Consider the following 15,363-nt stretch of genomic DNA (forward strand, 5'->3'; position numbering starts at 1 on the left):
CTCCTGTAACCTCTTGGTCCCCATTCCCTGCCACGCCCTTGTCCCCATCCCCATTTGTGCCACCGTCCCCAGTCTGGCCGTGTGCCACCTCCCTGGCTACCAGTGATGTCCCTGTCCCCATCCTCGGCCACACCCTGCTTGCTGTCCCCACCCAGGCTGTTGTCCCCATCTTTAGGCACACTCTGACCCCCGTCCCCTCTCTCCCTGGTCCCCATCCCCACCAGGCTCCTGTCCCCATCCCCAGGGACACTGTCCCTGCTCCTGGCCGTGCCCCAGTGCCCTGGTTCCCAGCCACGTCTTGGCCCCTGTCCCCAAGGTGGCCCCGTGCCTGGGATGGCCACAGCCGGGCCCTTTCCCTGTCCTGGTCCTGCCAGTGCCTCTTTGTCTCTCGGGACAGCAAAAAACAATCCCGGGGGCCCAGCCGGGGGGAGGCAGCACCTTCCCCCAGGGCGGCTGGGGACAAACAGGGCCAGGAGGGGTTGGGGACCGCGGGGGGACACAGGGGACAAAGCCCCAAGGTGTCTCCCAGCAGAGTTTTTAGCGCTGGAGCGAGGGGCAGCTGCTCCGTGGCAGCTGGTGGGTGGGACACAGCTGGGACACGGGGACACACGTGTCCCCCCCACCCCTCATCTTCTGCAGCCACACAGGGCCCCCCCGAGCCACCTTCCCCATGTTCCTGGGGGTTTCTCCCCCCCCCCCTGTCTTCGGCGGTTCCCCCTCCCGTTTGTCCCTGCAAAGTGCCTGGGGTGGGGGTCGTCCCCCTGAGGTGGGGGCTCTGGGGGGCTCGGTGAGCCCAGACCAGATGCACGGGTGGGGCTGGTGCAGGTGGAGCTGCCAGGGTGTCCTCCCCCCCCCTTGAGAAATTATACATTTCTTGACGTTTCCCCCATTATGCAGATTTCTGAGCAGCTCCGGGTCCCCCCCACATCCCCACTGTCACCCCACATCCCCATCAGCACCCCCACGTCCCCACGCTCTCCCAGCCCCGTGTTTTTGGGGTGCTGCTGAAGAGGAGTGGGAGCAGGGAGGGGCCAGGGGGCTGCAGACAAAGAGGGGCCGGGATTTGGGCATCGCCCACCAGAACAAAGGAACTGGGGGGGGGGTTCCCTGGCTCTGCCGAGCCGAGGAGCTCCGGCAAATTTGGCTCCCGCTGAGCTGGTGCCCCTTGGAAAACGGGGTTCGGGGGGGCCCCCAGCCCCTTGTAGGGTCCATCCTTGGGTGAGAAATATCTCCTACGTTTGTCTCCCCTTGGTCCCGAGCCCCCAGTGGAGCTGTGGGTCCTGGCAGGGTGTCCCCAGAATGTCCCCAGGATGTCCCCAGGGTGTCCCCAGGGTGTCCCCAGGGTGTCCCCAGGGCCTGGGGTGCCATGGGCTCACTGCAACCCCCACCTTGGGGACACTTGGCCAGCGGGGGTGGGGGTGTTCCCTGCCCACCCTGAGCCGTGGGATGATGCCCCGTGGGGTGTGGGGGTGGCTCAGCACCCCCTGGGTGATGTGGGGTGGAGGGTGAGAGGCCCTGGGTGTGGGGTGACCCCCCCAGCCCCTTCCCATCTCGTTAGGTATGGAGGGCCACTCGTCCCCGCGCCGACCGTTGCTTGGCAACGCGGCCTTGGTGCGGGGTTGCTCGGAGACCGGTTGCTAGGAGACAGCCCGGGACCCCCCCCCATCACATTCCCCTTCCCCAACATCCTCCCTGGGGTCTGGGCAGGGTGACACGGGGAGATGGGGCTGGGGTTCCCCCCCCTGGCCCGGTCCTGTTCTGCTTAGGGGGGGGTCACACCATCCCCAAACCCCCCAAGGTCCTGACCCTGCTGTGGTGGGGGGGGGACACACACAGCCCCAGGGGTCCCCCCAGCACCCCTACACCCTTCTACGGGGATCACTGGGGCCCCCCCCGCTGCCCAGCCCCGGATGTGTGTCAGTGTAGGGGGGGCTGGCCCAGCTCGTAGCCCCCACACTCCCCGGCTTCCAGCCCCCCCCCAGCTCCCAGCCCCCTCCTGCCCAGCCCCCCCCAAGCCCTACCCGGCCGCCTCTGCTCTGTTGATTGTTGGTAGCAACGCGGCAGCTCCTGGTGACTGTTGCTGCCCCCCCCCCCCCGCCATGTCCCCCCCGCCCAGGCACCACCGACTGGGACAGGACGTCTGCCCCCCCCCCCCCCCCGACCCCCAACCACGCAGAACCCCCATCCCTGCCCAAGGGGGTGCCCGCCCCCCCAAATCCTCCTCCCCTCCACGGTGCAGAATGAGGCCCTGGTACTGCGGGGGGCACCAGATGGGCCCCCCCTGTCCCCCGGCTGGCTCGGGGTGGAAATGGAGGGGCGTGGGCGTGGGGGGGGCATCCCTTTACCTCCGACCCCGCAGCCCCCCCTCTGAAGTCCAAGGCGAAGGACGCTCCGGACCCCCGGTGCTGGGGCTCCCGGGTGACCCCAACCCCATGGGAGGGAGCGGGGGGGGGGTCACCGCGTGTCCCTGCAGCCTGGGTGCCCCCCGCAGCCCCCCCACCCTGCGGGAGCGATAACAAAGGGAAGGCTCAACCCGGGGAGGGGGGACACGGCGGGGGGGGGGGGGCAGCCGGGGGTGCAGGGGGCTGCGGCCCTGCTGGCCGTGGGGAGGGGGCTGCAGCAGCGCCCGGGGCTGGCGAGGCAGCTCCGCATTGCGGCAAAGCCTGCGGGAAGGGAGCGGGGCGGTGGCAGAGACCCCGCTGCGCGGGGGGGAACCCCCTTCGCTCACCCACCCCCTCCCAAGACCCCCCCTGACCCCCAGCAGGGCCTCAAAGCCGGGGTGGGGAGCGGGGGGGTGTCTGGGGGGGGGTCTGGTGGTGGGGACACCGGGCACCCTGCACCCAGAAGTGAGGATGTGGCCGGGGAGTGGGGAGGGGAACACTGGGGGTGTCCAAGGAGTGGGGGGGGACACTGGGAGCGCCCAGTAGTGTGCGGGGGTCCCCAGTTCTGCCGCTGGGCAGCGGGGGGGGGGGAGGATGCAGCCTCGGGGGGGTTGATGGGGGACCCCAGGGGTGCATGGGGGGGGACACGGGGGACCCCAGGGATGCTGCTCGATTCCTCCCTGGGACGGAGGGGACACACACTGAACACCCCCAACCCCCCCGGGGGGGTTCCCCCCATCCCCGCTGCCCCTAATACCCTCCGACCCCTCGGGCCCCCCCCCTCCCCATAAAATCTCGCGCCCTCCCCCCCCTTGGCCCCGCCCCCCGCATTCCACTCCGTGACGTCACCGCCTAGCAACCCCACAGTCTTATGAACCAACCAATAGGAATCGGGGTGTGTCCCTGTAGGCGGGGCCAGATGAGGGGTTTACTGGGAAATACCGTGTTATTCGAGGGGCGGGGCAAGCAGAAGCCCCGCCCCTTATACCACGCCCCGGGTTCCGCACAATGAAACCACGCCCCTTTGCCACGCCCCATCACCAGAAGCTCCGCCCCCCCGGGTTGATCCGCTGGGGAGGGGGGCTCAGCTCAGTGCCCCTCTCCTCCCCCCTCAGCGGCTCCGTAGCTCCGGGCACTGAGCAGCCATGGTGAGGGGGAGGTGTGGGGCACCCACCCCCACGGGGGAGCAGTGGGACCCCCAGGGCACCGCGTGGGAATGAGGAGTGGGGGGGTGCTGAGCCCCCCGTACCCCAGGCCAACACGTAGGGCTGCAGCTCGGGGGGGTCCGGGACCCCCTCGATGGGCATCACGTGCCTCAGGGTCCCACGAAGGACCTGGATGCGTCCCTACCCCCCACGGCCACCTCTGGGGCTCTCAGAGTGTTAATGCCCCCTTATCCCTGGGGACACGGGTGGGACAGAGTCACAGTGGAGTGGAACCATTCCTGGTCCCCAGAATTTGCTTTGGGAGTAATGGGGTGGGGGAAATAGGGGGGAATCCCCTCCAGCAGGGGCGCCCATCCCCGTGGGTCAGGGCTCCAGCCTTGGATGGTGGGGATTGAGAGTAACTGGGGAGAACCCCAACTCCTGGCTCCTGTAGGGTGGCGGCAGCGTCCTTGTAAGGTCCCCGGTGGGTGTTGTGGCTCCGGAGCCCCCCCCCGAGCCCACGGTGGCTGCCAGGCCCCAGAACAATGGGAGCGGGGACAATCGGCCCCCTGGGGACGCCGCCTTGGGGAGCGGCTGCCAACCCGTCCGGGGGACAACATCCCCGGGGTGGGCTGGGCTGGGGGCCCCGCAGGGAGGTGACAGGGGGCTGTGCGTGTGTCCCCCCCCCAGCGTGAGTGCATCTCCATCCACGTGGGCCAAGCGGGCGTGCAGATCGGGAACGCCTGCTGGGAGCTGTACTGCCTGGAGCACGGCATCCAGCCCGACGGGCAGATGCCCAGCGACAAAACCATCGGCGGGGGGGACGACTCCTTCAACACCTTCTTCAGCGAGACGGGGGCCGGCAAGCACGTGCCCCGGGCCGTCTTCGTGGACCTGGAGCCCACGGTGATCGGTGAGGGCGGGGGGGGACCGGCGGCGAGGGTGGGCGCGGGGGCGCGCGGGGGGTTCCGGGCGCTCAGGGGTTCCTCTCCCCGCAGATGAGGTGCGCACGGGGACCTACCGGCAGCTCTTCCACCCCGAGCAGCTGATCACGGGCAAGGAGGATGCGGCCAACAACTACGCCCGTGGGCACTACACCATCGGGAAGGAGATCATCGACCTGGTCCTCGACCGCATCCGCAAGCTGGTGGGTACAAACCCCCCCCGGGAAGGTTTGGGCCGGCGTCGCCGCGGCCGGTGGGGAACCAGCCCCGTGTTGGGACCGGGATGGCAGTGAGGAGCTGGGCTGGGCCTCCTGGTTCTTGGGCTCCAGGTTGGGGCTCTCTGCGGGTCCCACGAGTGCGAGTGGGGATCAGACCTTTCCTCAGGACCCTGCAACCCCCCCTGAGGCTGCCAGCCCAGGCCAGGCTCGGGGAGACCATGTCTAGGTGCAGGCTGGGGCTGAGGGGCACTGGTTTTGTTCTGCCCTTGGGAGAACCGTGGTTCATCCTGGTTTTAGGGTCATGTGAGGTTTTTTCCTGGGGCTCTCTGTGGGCTCTGGATCCCATGAGTGCAGATGGGGATGAGCCCCTTCCTCTTCCCAGGGGATGAATCCCCTCGAGGCCATGGAGGTCCAGCAGGACCCTGCAAACCCATAGTGTGGATCTGTTCCCAGTGAGTTGCTGGGGACAAAAGGATGCTCATGGGCCTGGGCTGGTGATCAGCAGATCCTTCTTGCCCCCTCAGCACTTTGGGTCAGAAGGTGGGGCTGCCCCAGGGAGGGACGTCCAGCCCCTGGCAGTGGGTGACAGGTTTGGATTGTCCCACACATGACGCATCTGCCCTGGGGCCACCCAGCCCGTCCCAGCGTGATGCTGTGGGAAGCCTCATGCCCGGAGCCAAGGGGGGCTGTGCAGCTCTGCTTTGGGTACTGGTGCGGCACTGGTTTGACTGGAGTGGCTGCCCGAGCTCTTTGAACCTCTGGTTCCCACGCCGGGGCTGGCGCCGGGGCTGGCCAGACCTGCAGAGCCACTGGGAGCACCCCTGGAGCTGCTGGGACATCAAAGGCTGAGCTGGCAGCTGTGGGGCTGCCGTGGGATGCGTGGCTCCCGGGGCATCCATCCTGGGGAGCACGGGGGTACAGAGCTATGGCTGACCTGCTCCGGACCCCCTTGGGGTCTCTCCTCCCCAGGCTGACCAGTGCACGGGGCTCCAGGGCTTCCTGGTTTTCCGCAGCTTCGGGGGAGGCACCGGCTCCGGCTTCACCTCCCTGCTCATGGAGCGCCTCTCCGTTGACTACGGGAAGAAATCCAAGCTGGAATTCTCCATCTACCCGGCCCCCCAGGTCTCCACGGCCGTGGTGGAGCCCTACAACTCCATCCTCACCACCCACACCACCCTGGAGCACTCCGACTGTGCCTTCATGGTGGACAACGAGGCCATCTACGACATCTGCCGCCGCAACCTGGACATCGAGAGGCCAACCTACACCAACCTCAACAGGTTGATCGGCCAGATCGTGTCCTCCATCACGGCCTCCCTGCGCTTCGACGGGGCCCTCAACGTCGACCTGACGGAATTCCAGACCAACCTGGTGCCCTACCCCCGCATCCACTTCCCCCTGGCCACTTACGCCCCGGTCATCTCCGCCGAGAAGGCTTATCACGAGCAGCTCTCGGTGGCCGAGATCACCAACGCCTGCTTCGAGCCGGCCAACCAGATGGTGAAGTGTGACCCCCGGCACGGCAAGTACATGGCCTGCTGCCTGCTGTACCGCGGGGACGTGGTGCCCAAGGACGTCAACGCCGCCATCGCCACCCTCAAAACCAAACGCACCATCCAGTTCGTGGACTGGTGCCCCACGGGCTTCAAGGTGGGCATCAACTACCAACCCCCCACGGTGGTGCCCGGGGGGGACCTGGCCAAGGTGCAGCGCGCGGTGTGCATGCTGAGCAACACCACGGCCATCGCCGAGGCCTGGGCCCGCCTGGACCACAAGTTCGACCTGATGTACGCCAAGAGGGCGTTCGTGCACTGGTACGTGGGGGAGGGCATGGAGGAGGGGGAGTTCTCAGAGGCCCGGGAGGACATGGCCGCCCTGGAGAAGGATTACGAGGAGGTGGGGGCCGACAGCATGGGGGGGGATGAGGAGGAATACTAGAGCCTTGTCTCTGCCCGTCACGCTCCGCTGCTCTTCATTAAAGTTGCTCTTTCTGATCTCACCTCCTTTATTGTGCCAGCACGAGCTGTCCTGTGGTGATGTGGGGGGGATGTCCCGAGGGGTGGGGGGGGATCGTGGCTGGGCTGGCCTTGTGGCCATGGGGTGGTTGGGGGGGCTGCCTGGCACTGGGGTTCCTTGGCTGGGAGCTGTGCTCTCAGCTGGCCCTGCCGGGGGGTTCATAGCCCCCTCCCCACTTGCCCCCCAGGGCTCCCAGTCCCGTGGATGGGATCCATGGAGGGTGAGGACCCTTGGGAACATCCCCAGGGGCAGGATGGGAGGAGGCTGGGCTGGGAGTTCTGCCCAGTCCTGCAGCCCCTCCACCCATCCCAGGGGGTCTGCACCCCTCACTCCCCATAGTGCTTGGGGAGGGGGGGGGGCTACACACCCTTGGAACACTCCGACACCTCAGGGGGGTCCCCAGCTCCTTTCCTGCACCCTGGCAGTGGTGACCCAGCCCTGTGGGTGCCGCCCTGTACCCAGGGTGGTCCCCACCCCCTTCTCCGAGTGGGGCTCTGTGCTCCCCCTTCCCTCTCCCCGCAGCCCCTGCTGCTACCGGGCTCTTCTGCCCGCAGCCCCCCCGAGGGGACACCCCCGGTCCTCCCACCCCTAATCTTCCGGGAGACCCCTCCCCTCCTATCGCATCTCCGGGTCCCCCCTGCGGGGCGGGGCCGCCGCCCGCTATAAACACCCGGTACCGTCTGCCACCGTCCTCCCGGTACCACCATGAGCCGCGGCGGCCGTGCCCCCACCCCGCACCGTCCCCCGGGGATGCCACCGCCCCTCACCGGGGTTGCGGGGCGGCTGGCGGGGGCGGCGGCGGCGAGAGGCGCGGAACGGGAGGAGTTGGCGGCTCTGAACGATCGTTTCGCCGCTTTCCTGGAACGGGTGCGGGCGCTGGAGCGGCAGAACGGAGCTCTGCGGGCAGCCCTGGGTCCTCCCGTCACTTCCCGCACAGCCGGACTGGTGCGGGGGGAGCTGCGGGGGCTGCGGGAGCAGCTGCAGCACTTGGGCCGGGACCGGGACCGGCTCCAGGCCGAGAGGGACGGGCTGGAAACAGAGCTGGCGGCCCTGCGGCAGCGGTGGGTGGGCGTGCGGGGGGCTGCGGGAAGCACCGGGCTGGGGGATGCTCAGGGATGGGGCCCGGGGATGTCCCAGGGTGGGACCTGGGGGCTGCGCCCAGCGGACTCTGTAGAAAGCACTGGGATGCACTGGGAGGAGCGAGGCGCGGCACTGGGGAGGGACTCAGGGTGGGGACTGGGAGGGACTGGGACGGACACCAGGGGGGATGATGGGGCAGGAGCAGGGCTGGACCCTTCCGGGAGGTTCCCCGGGGGTTGCAGTGGGGTCTTGGCCCCGCCCTGGGGGGTCCTGCAGAAGGGTCTGGTCCTGGCCTGGCTCTGCAGGGCCGGGGACCCCCCAGGGCTGCCCCTTCCCCAGGCTCTCGGGGGCTGCGGGTGTGGGGGGGTCAGATTTTTGGGGTTCCTCTTCCTCCTCCTCCATCCCCGTACCCCTGCAGCATGTGTGGGGGGGGTTGGCAGGTCAGAGGGGGTCCAGGCAGCAGCAGACCCGCAGAGGAGGGGCTGTGCCCTGACTCCCCCTCCCCTCATCCCTGTCCTCCCCAGGCTGGAGGACGAGACGCAGAAGCGGGAGGATGCGGAGAAGAGCCTCGTGCTGTTCCGCAAGGTGAGGGAGCTGTGGGTGGGGCCTGTGCACCCCCACGAGTGGTGCCCACTCCCCATCACCTCCCCACGCGAGGCAGTGGACCCCCCCCCCGTCAGCCCCCCCACCCGCTGCCCAACTTGCGAAGACCCCAGCGATGCCCTCAGCACCAGGGGCTCCCTCACCCTTCACCAGCCCGGGGGGGGGGATTCCCGGGGGGGGTGGGGAGTGGTGTCTCATCCCCTCTGCTCTCCCCACAGGACGTGGATCAGGCCACGCTGTCCCGCCTGGAGCTGGAGCGGAAAGTGGAGCTGCTGCTGGACGAGATCGGGTTCCTCAAGAAGCTGCATGAGGAGGTGGGGGGCTCACAGGGGGGTGTGGGGGGTGTGGGGTCCCTGTCCCGCTGCGTGACGTTCCCTGTGTCCCCCCCCCCACAGGAGCTGCGGGACCTGGAGGTGGGTGCCCCGAGCCCGGGGGGTCCGGGGGAGGTGGGGGTCCGCAAACCCGAGCTGACGGCAGCGCTGCGGGAGATCCGCACCCAGTACGAGAGCATCGCCGTGAAGAACCTGCAGGAGGCCGAGGAGTGGTACAAATCCAAGGTACCGGGGCTGAGGGGGAAGGGGGAGGATCCGGAAGGGGGTCGGGGTACCCCGGTGACCCTGACTCCCCCCTCTCCCTGCAGTTCGCTGACCTCTCGGACGCAGCGAACCGCAACCACGAGGCACTGCGGTTGGCCAAGCAGGAGATGGGAGAGTCCCGGAGGCAGATCCAGAGCCTCACCTGCGAGGTGGAGGGGCTGAAGGGCGTGGTGAGAGGCGGGGGAGGGTCCAGGGGGGTGCAGGCACCGAGTCCTGGCCCCACGTCACCCTTCCCAACCCTCCCTCCCCGCAGAACGTGGAGCTGCAGCGGCAGATGCGGGAGATGGAGGATGAGTTCAGGGAGGAGGTTGGGAGCTACCAGGATGTGGTGGGGAGGCTGGAGCAGGAGATCCAGGAGATGAAGGAGGAGATGGCGAGGCACCTGCGGGAGTACCAGGACCTGCTCAATGTCAAGATGGCCCTGGACATCGAGATCACCACCTACCGCAAGCTGCTGGAGGGCGAGGAGAGTCGGTGAGCTGAGGAGAACCTGGTTCTGACCCAGCTCGGGAGAGTTGGGTCAGTGGTTGGACTCGATGATCTTCAAAATCTTCTCCAAGCAGAGCAGTTCCGTGGTTCTAGGAGAGGTTCCCATCCCTGGAGGTGTCCCCAGGATGGTGCTGAGGGACACAAATCAGCACCGGACACATAGAGGTTGGATCCATGCTTGGACTCCATGATCTCTGCAAGGTCTTCTCCAACCAGGAAGATTCTGGGATCTGGGGGTGCAGGAGAGGGTCCCCGCTCCTCTCCTGTGGGGTCACCCCGGGTGTTTGGGGATTTTCTTGCCAGGAAGCAAAATCCAAACGTTCCTACGGGAACTCCTGGCTGCCGAGACAAAGGCACGGCCGGGGAGGGGGGGGGGGCGGATGGGGGGGGGCTGCCACTGGCTCCTCGCCTGCCACCCCCCCCCCGGGCACAGTCAGCACAGGATCGGTCCCACGCGGGTCACTGACTCGATGCTGTGGGAGGGGCAGGGTCACCAGCGACCCCCGGACCCCCCCTCACCCCTCTCTCCCCCCTCAGGATCCCCTTGCACCCCACAACCGCCGTCAGAACCTCAGGTGAGGGGGGGGCTGGAGTCCCTTAGGGGGCTGGGGGTCCCACGCGGTTTCCATGGGGTCCTGGGGCAGAGACCCCCACGGGGGTGCAAGGGGGTCCCTCTGCCCTTGCCTGTGGTGGCCTCACACGCACCCACACCCCGTGGGGGGGGGCGGGGGGGCTGACAACCCCTCTGTGCCCCAGTGCCAGAGCCCACGGAGCCCCCTGCCCAGAGGATGCTGCTCATCAGAACCATCGAGACCCGGGACGGGCAGGTGAGGGGGGGTCCTGCTCGGGACTGGGGGGTCTGGTCCTGCCGTGGGGCTGACCCCCACTTTCTCCCCCCACAGGAGGTGGTGACGGAGTCGCACAAGGAGCGATTGGAGTCGGGGGAGTGACAGAGGAGACCCCCCCGTGTCAGCCCCAGCCTGTACCGGTGGGGTGGGGGCTTTGCTGGACCCCCCAGGCAGGCTGGGGGGGGTTGGGTGTCCCCCAGTCCCCCTCCCTGCTGCCAGCACTGTGTCACGGTGCATCCCGGTGCCTTGTGTATCCCCCCCCCCCAGTTATTTGCTATTTGTCCCCTATTTATTTATCTTTCCCCCCCCACCCCCCGGACCCCTGGGTCTATTTAATGTTCCTGGAATATCTCCAGGGCCGGGAGAGGGGGGGGTCCTGGCTCCCCTCCCCCTGCCAGCACCGTCTGTCCCCGGAGCTGGGGGCTCCAGACCCTGTCCCCTCCCGGGGTCTCTGCCCCCTGTCCCTTGGGGGGGGCTGAGGGTGGGAAGGGGCCTGGCTGGGGGGCGGGGGGGCACTCTGAGGCTGACCCCCCCCCCCATTTCTCCACCCTGCTTGAGTGGCAAATAAAGGCTGTGATGAGGACGGGGCTGAGTCACTCGTGGGATCCTGGGAGGGGCAGGGGACACTTGGGGGGACAGGGGTGCTTGGGGGTTGACACTGAGGGGGTGACCCTGGGGAGGGCACCGCGGGGAGGGGGGGGATCCTCGAGGCACCCGAGACCCCGATCTGCCCGGGGAATGTGTGTGGGGGGACAGTGGGGACGCTCCCACGGACACGGCACTGAGGGAAGGGTTTGATGCTGCACCGTGTGGTGCCACGCGATGGCAGCACCGGCCCGGGGACACGCGGGGACAGGCTGGGGACAGGGGACCCTCGAGCATCTCCGGGCTCTGCGAGCAGGGGGGGACCCGGGGTCCTGCGGCTCCGCTCCCTCCATTACATGGGGACCCCGAAACGCCTGAGGGGTGGCGGGGGGGGTGGGGGTGTCCCTGCACGTCAGTGTGCGTGGCAGGGAGTTGTTGTCGCTGTCACCCGTGGCGGGTGGAAGGCGACAATCAGGGTCCCCACCGGTGACCCACAGCTCCTCACTGGGACAGGCGGGGACAGCACACAGGAGCCATGCGGGCACAGCCCTGTCCCTGCAGTCGTCTCCCCTGTGTCCCCAGGGGTCCCTTCCCTCTCCCCCCTCCCTGGGGGATCTCCTGTCCCCAAGGGTCCCCTCCATCCCCCGCCGGGGAGGCAAAGACAGCAGCTGCACCCCCAAACCCGAGTGTTTTATTGGGGGGAACACGGAGCCAACTGATCAGCGGTGGGGACAAAAGGGGCCCGGGGGTTGGGGACAAAAGGGGCCCGGGGGATGGGGACAGCGCTGGGACACCCCGACCCCCTTGGGGATGCTGGCATGCGGGGGGAGGGAGCACTGACGAGGGGGGGGGAGAGGGGAGGTGTTTTTGTGGGTGGGGGGTGCGGGGCAGCGGGGGGGGTCCTCAGGGGGGTCTCATCCCACCCAACGCTGTGGTGGGAGCTGGGCCTCTCCCCTTCCATGGCCGCAGCCCTGTCCCGGGGGTCGGGGGGGGTGTAGGGGGGGGTCAGTCGGGGTAGATGATGAAGCCGGAGAAGGTGCTGTACTTGTTGGTGTTGCCGCCGTGGACTTTGCCGCCGTCCAGCTTGACGAAGACCTCGTCCCCCACGTCCAGGTGCAGGATGACGCTGTTGCTGGCGTAGTCGTAGTTCTGGTCCGCGTCCTGCGCGATGGCGCTGGCCCGGACCTGTCCCACACATCAGAGCTGTCAGGGACACCCAACGCTTGGGCACCCAGAGCGAAGCGTGGGGCTGGGAACAGGGGGACAGGGGGGGTTGAGATGCTCTGTCTGCCCCCACCCCCAGCCCCCTCAGCCCCTCTGTCCATCACCGCTCAAGGTCACGCTGCCCGCCTGCGGCAGAGCCGGGTGGGGGAGGCAGCGTGGGTGTGCGTGTCCCCGTGGGGCGGTGGGGACAGTAGGGGACAGGTGTCCCCCACACCCCAGGGTCCCCCAGGATAGAGCCGCTCCCCACGGGTTGGCAGGGCAGAGTGTCACCGGTGACGCTGCGTCCCGAGGACCCACGGGTGATCAAGATCCGGAGACCCCGGCCCCCGCCCCACCCTGTGCTGCCCCCAGGGACCTTCGATGTCCCCGGGGGGGCCGCGGCGGCATCGCCAGCGCTGGATCAATCCTTGTGTATCCCATAATTAGCGGGAAGTGCCTGGAGCGAGGGGTTGCAGGAGCTGCTGGCCGGGCTGCACCCCCGTGAACAAAGGGATGGGTTGGGGGGCACTGCCCACCCCCCCCCCTGCTGCCAGGGAACAGGATGGGGGAAAGGAAATGTAGGATGGAGGAATTGTGGATTGGGAATGGTGAGACTGGGATTGAGGGAAACCGGAACAGGAAAACTGGGATGGGGAGGACGAGGAATCAAGATGGAAAATGAAGATAGGGAAAGTGGGATGGAGAGGGAGAAAACTGGGAGAGGGATTTGGGATGTGGGAGATTCACAGAGAAATGGGGCTGGGTTGGAACGGGGTGAGGGACCGGGAAGGGGAAGCGGGGCACCGGGGCTACCGGGAGGAGCAGCCGCGGCGGTGCCGGTGCCGGTGCCGGCCCGTACCTGCCCGTTCTTCATGAGGTCGGCCCACATGCTGGTGCCGTCGCCACCCCGCATGAGGACGTGGTAGGTGAAGAAGTAAATGCCGGGCAGGGGGCAGGTGAACTTCCCACTCGAGGGCTCGTAGTAGTTGCCCACGTTGGTCACCACGTCGTCGAACCGCAGCACCTCGTAGCCCTCGTGGGGCTTCCGCAGCCCCGCGTAAAAAGCGATTTTGGGGCTGTAGAAGGAGGGGATGTATCCCCCGGGCCCCGGCCCCGGTGGTCCCGGTGGTCCCGGCCGACCCGGTTCCCCCGGCGGCCCCCGCGGTCCCGGTGGTCCGGGGGGTCCCCGCACTCCGGCGCGGCCCTTGCGGCCCGGTTCGCCCTTAGCTCCGGGCAGGAAAGGGGGCGGGGAGGCGGGGGGCAGCTCGGGGCCCGGGTAGGGGTCACAAACCATGCGGCAGCTCCCCAACATCTCGTAGTGCGCGGCCGCCTTGGAGCTGTGGACCAGGAGCGGGATGGCCACCAGCAGAACCAGAACCATGGCCACGCCGACGGCCGCCCCGGCCACCCGCTTCCTGCGGCTCAGGCGGGAGGCGGCCAGCGCCAGCAAATCCTCCTGGCCCTTGGGAGCGATGGTGGCACCGGGCGGGGGGACGGCACCCAGCCGCCCGCTGAGCCTCGAGCCCCGGCGGGGAGCGGGGCTGAGGACAAGGATGGGGACAGGGATGGGGACAGGGACGGGGCGGGGAGCTGGGGACAGGAGCAGGGCTGGGGATGAGGAGGGGGATAGGGATGGTGAGAGCGGCGGGGCTGGGATAGGGACAGGGGCGGAGATGGGGATGGTGACAGCGGCGGGGCTGGAGAGAGGAAGGGGGACAGGGATGGGGAGAGGGATGGGGACAGGGATGGGGATGGTGACAGCAGCGGGGCTGGGGATGGATATAGGAAGAGGGACAGGGATGGGGACAGGGACGGTCACGGTAGCGGGGCTGGCGCCGAGGATGGGACCGGGAGCGGGGCGGGAGCCGGGAGCGGAGCTGCGGATGGAGCCGGGACTTGCGTTGGGGAAAGGGACGAGATCGGAGCCGATGGTGGAACCGGTACCGAAGCCGGGACCCGAGACAGTGACGGAGGCGAGAGAGGAGCCGGGGAAGGGGCTGAGACCGGAGCCGAGGAACGGAGCCGAGTCCGGAGCTCCCGCAGCAGCCGGGATGGAGCCGGGACCGGAGCCGATGATGCAACCAGGACCGGAGCCGGTGCCGGAGGTGGTGAGGTAACTGGAGCCGGGAGCGGAGCCGGGATATAGGCGGGAAGGAGCCGGGACCGGAGCCGGGAGACAACCGGGATGGAGCGGGGATGGAGCCGCCGCGACGCGAGGGGCAACTTCTCTCCAAGTTCCCCGGGAGCTGCACCCCGGGAAGCGGGACCCCCTCCCCCGGGACGGCACCCGAACGGCCCCGCCGTTGCCCCTCGCCGCGCTCTCCCCGGTGACACCGGCGGGGATGGGGATGGGGACAGGGACGGGCAGCGCTGCCCGGGGCCGCTTCTCCCGGAGCCGCCCTCGCCCCCCGCTCGGTGTCCCCGGGAACGCGAAGCCCCGGGCCCGCAGCAGAGCCCAGCCCTCCCCCCTCCCGGTGTGTGTCCCCCCCCGCCGGTACCTGTCGCCCGCGGCACCGGGAGCCACGTGCCGGGGCCGCCGCCCGCTCCGCGCCGCGCCCGCAGCCCCGCTCCGCCCGCCCCGTTCGACGGCACCGGGCACGGCGGGGGCGGGGGGAAGGACGGGGCGGGGGGGGGGGGGCAAGGAGCCGGGGGGGGCAGGATGGGGATGGGGGCCCGAGGGGAGAGTGTGCAAGGAGGGGGACTGTGGGTGTGCAACGGGGCTGGGGGGATCCGTGCGTGTGCACAGCTCGGTGCGTGTGAGCGGGGGAGGGGGTGTCTGTGTGTACCGGGGGGGCAAGGGGTGCTGGGTGCACAGTGGGTGCGGGTGTCTGAGGGGGGGGGGGGGGGGTGGGCGTGCATGGGGTGCATGGGGGGAGTGTGCGAGGGAGGATGTGGGGGTGCTGGGTGCAGGGGGGGGGGCTGTGTGCGTGCAAGGCGTACGGGGGAGTTGGGTGCCCGGGGGGTGCCCAGTCCCCCCCTCCACAGGACCAGGCTGGCGGCCACCGGCCCATTTTTTGGGGTTCCTCTCCAGGGCTCACCCCAAAGGCGCTGCTGTGAACCCCGGGGCCAGGGGCGGTGAGGGGGTGCGGGATCCGTTCCAGCCCCCAAGGGCTCCGGTGTGCCCCCCCATCGAGGTTCCCAGGCAGCTGCCGGGGGGGTCAGGATCCGGCACCCGCTGCCGGTGCTGCGGGTCCCGGTTTTCAGCTGCTCTTTGAGAATCTCGCCTCAATTTGCTCCGTTCTGCAAAATGGAGCC

The 15,363-nt window shown here is 68.8% G+C and overlaps 3 protein-coding genes across 3 annotated transcripts; 2 read left to right on the forward strand and 1 right to left on the reverse strand.

Annotated features, from left to right (window-relative positions):
- Positions 1-3,411: 3,411 nt before the first annotated feature.
- LOC139789090 (tubulin alpha-1A chain-like) lies at positions 3,412-6,687 on the forward strand. The gene is made up of 4 exons (XM_071729593.1): positions 3,412-3,529; positions 4,217-4,439; positions 4,525-4,673; positions 5,658-6,687. Exons 1-4 carry the CDS (start codon positions 3,527-3,529, stop codon positions 6,624-6,626), a joined length of 1,344 nt encoding a protein of 447 aa, XP_071585694.1. The 5' UTR covers positions 3,412-3,526; the 3' UTR covers positions 6,627-6,687.
- A 671-nt stretch (positions 6,688-7,358) lies between these two features.
- PRPH (peripherin) lies at positions 7,359-10,453 on the forward strand. The gene is made up of 9 exons (XM_071729426.1): positions 7,359-7,765; positions 8,309-8,369; positions 8,606-8,701; positions 8,783-8,944; positions 9,028-9,153; positions 9,237-9,457; positions 10,010-10,047; positions 10,229-10,299; positions 10,375-10,453. Exons 1-9 carry the CDS (start codon positions 7,410-7,412, stop codon positions 10,420-10,422), a joined length of 1,179 nt encoding a protein of 392 aa, XP_071585527.1. The 5' UTR covers positions 7,359-7,409; the 3' UTR covers positions 10,423-10,453.
- A 1,208-nt stretch (positions 10,454-11,661) lies between these two features.
- C1QL4 (complement C1q like 4) lies at positions 11,662-14,542 on the reverse strand. Its single transcript, XM_071729427.1, has 2 exons — positions 12,968-14,542; positions 11,662-12,090 (listed from the first exon to the last, which is right to left on the reverse strand). Exons 1-2 carry the CDS (start codon positions 13,487-13,489, stop codon positions 11,911-11,913), a joined length of 702 nt encoding a protein of 233 aa, XP_071585528.1. The 5' UTR covers positions 13,490-14,542; the 3' UTR covers positions 11,662-11,910.
- Between the last annotated feature and the right edge of the window lie 821 nt (positions 14,543-15,363).

The sequence above is a fragment of the Heliangelus exortis genome, chromosome 31 (genome assembly GCF_036169615.1).
Source record: "Heliangelus exortis chromosome 31, bHelExo1.hap1, whole genome shotgun sequence".
Lineage (NCBI taxonomy): Eukaryota > Metazoa > Chordata > Aves > Apodiformes > Trochilidae > Heliangelus > Heliangelus exortis.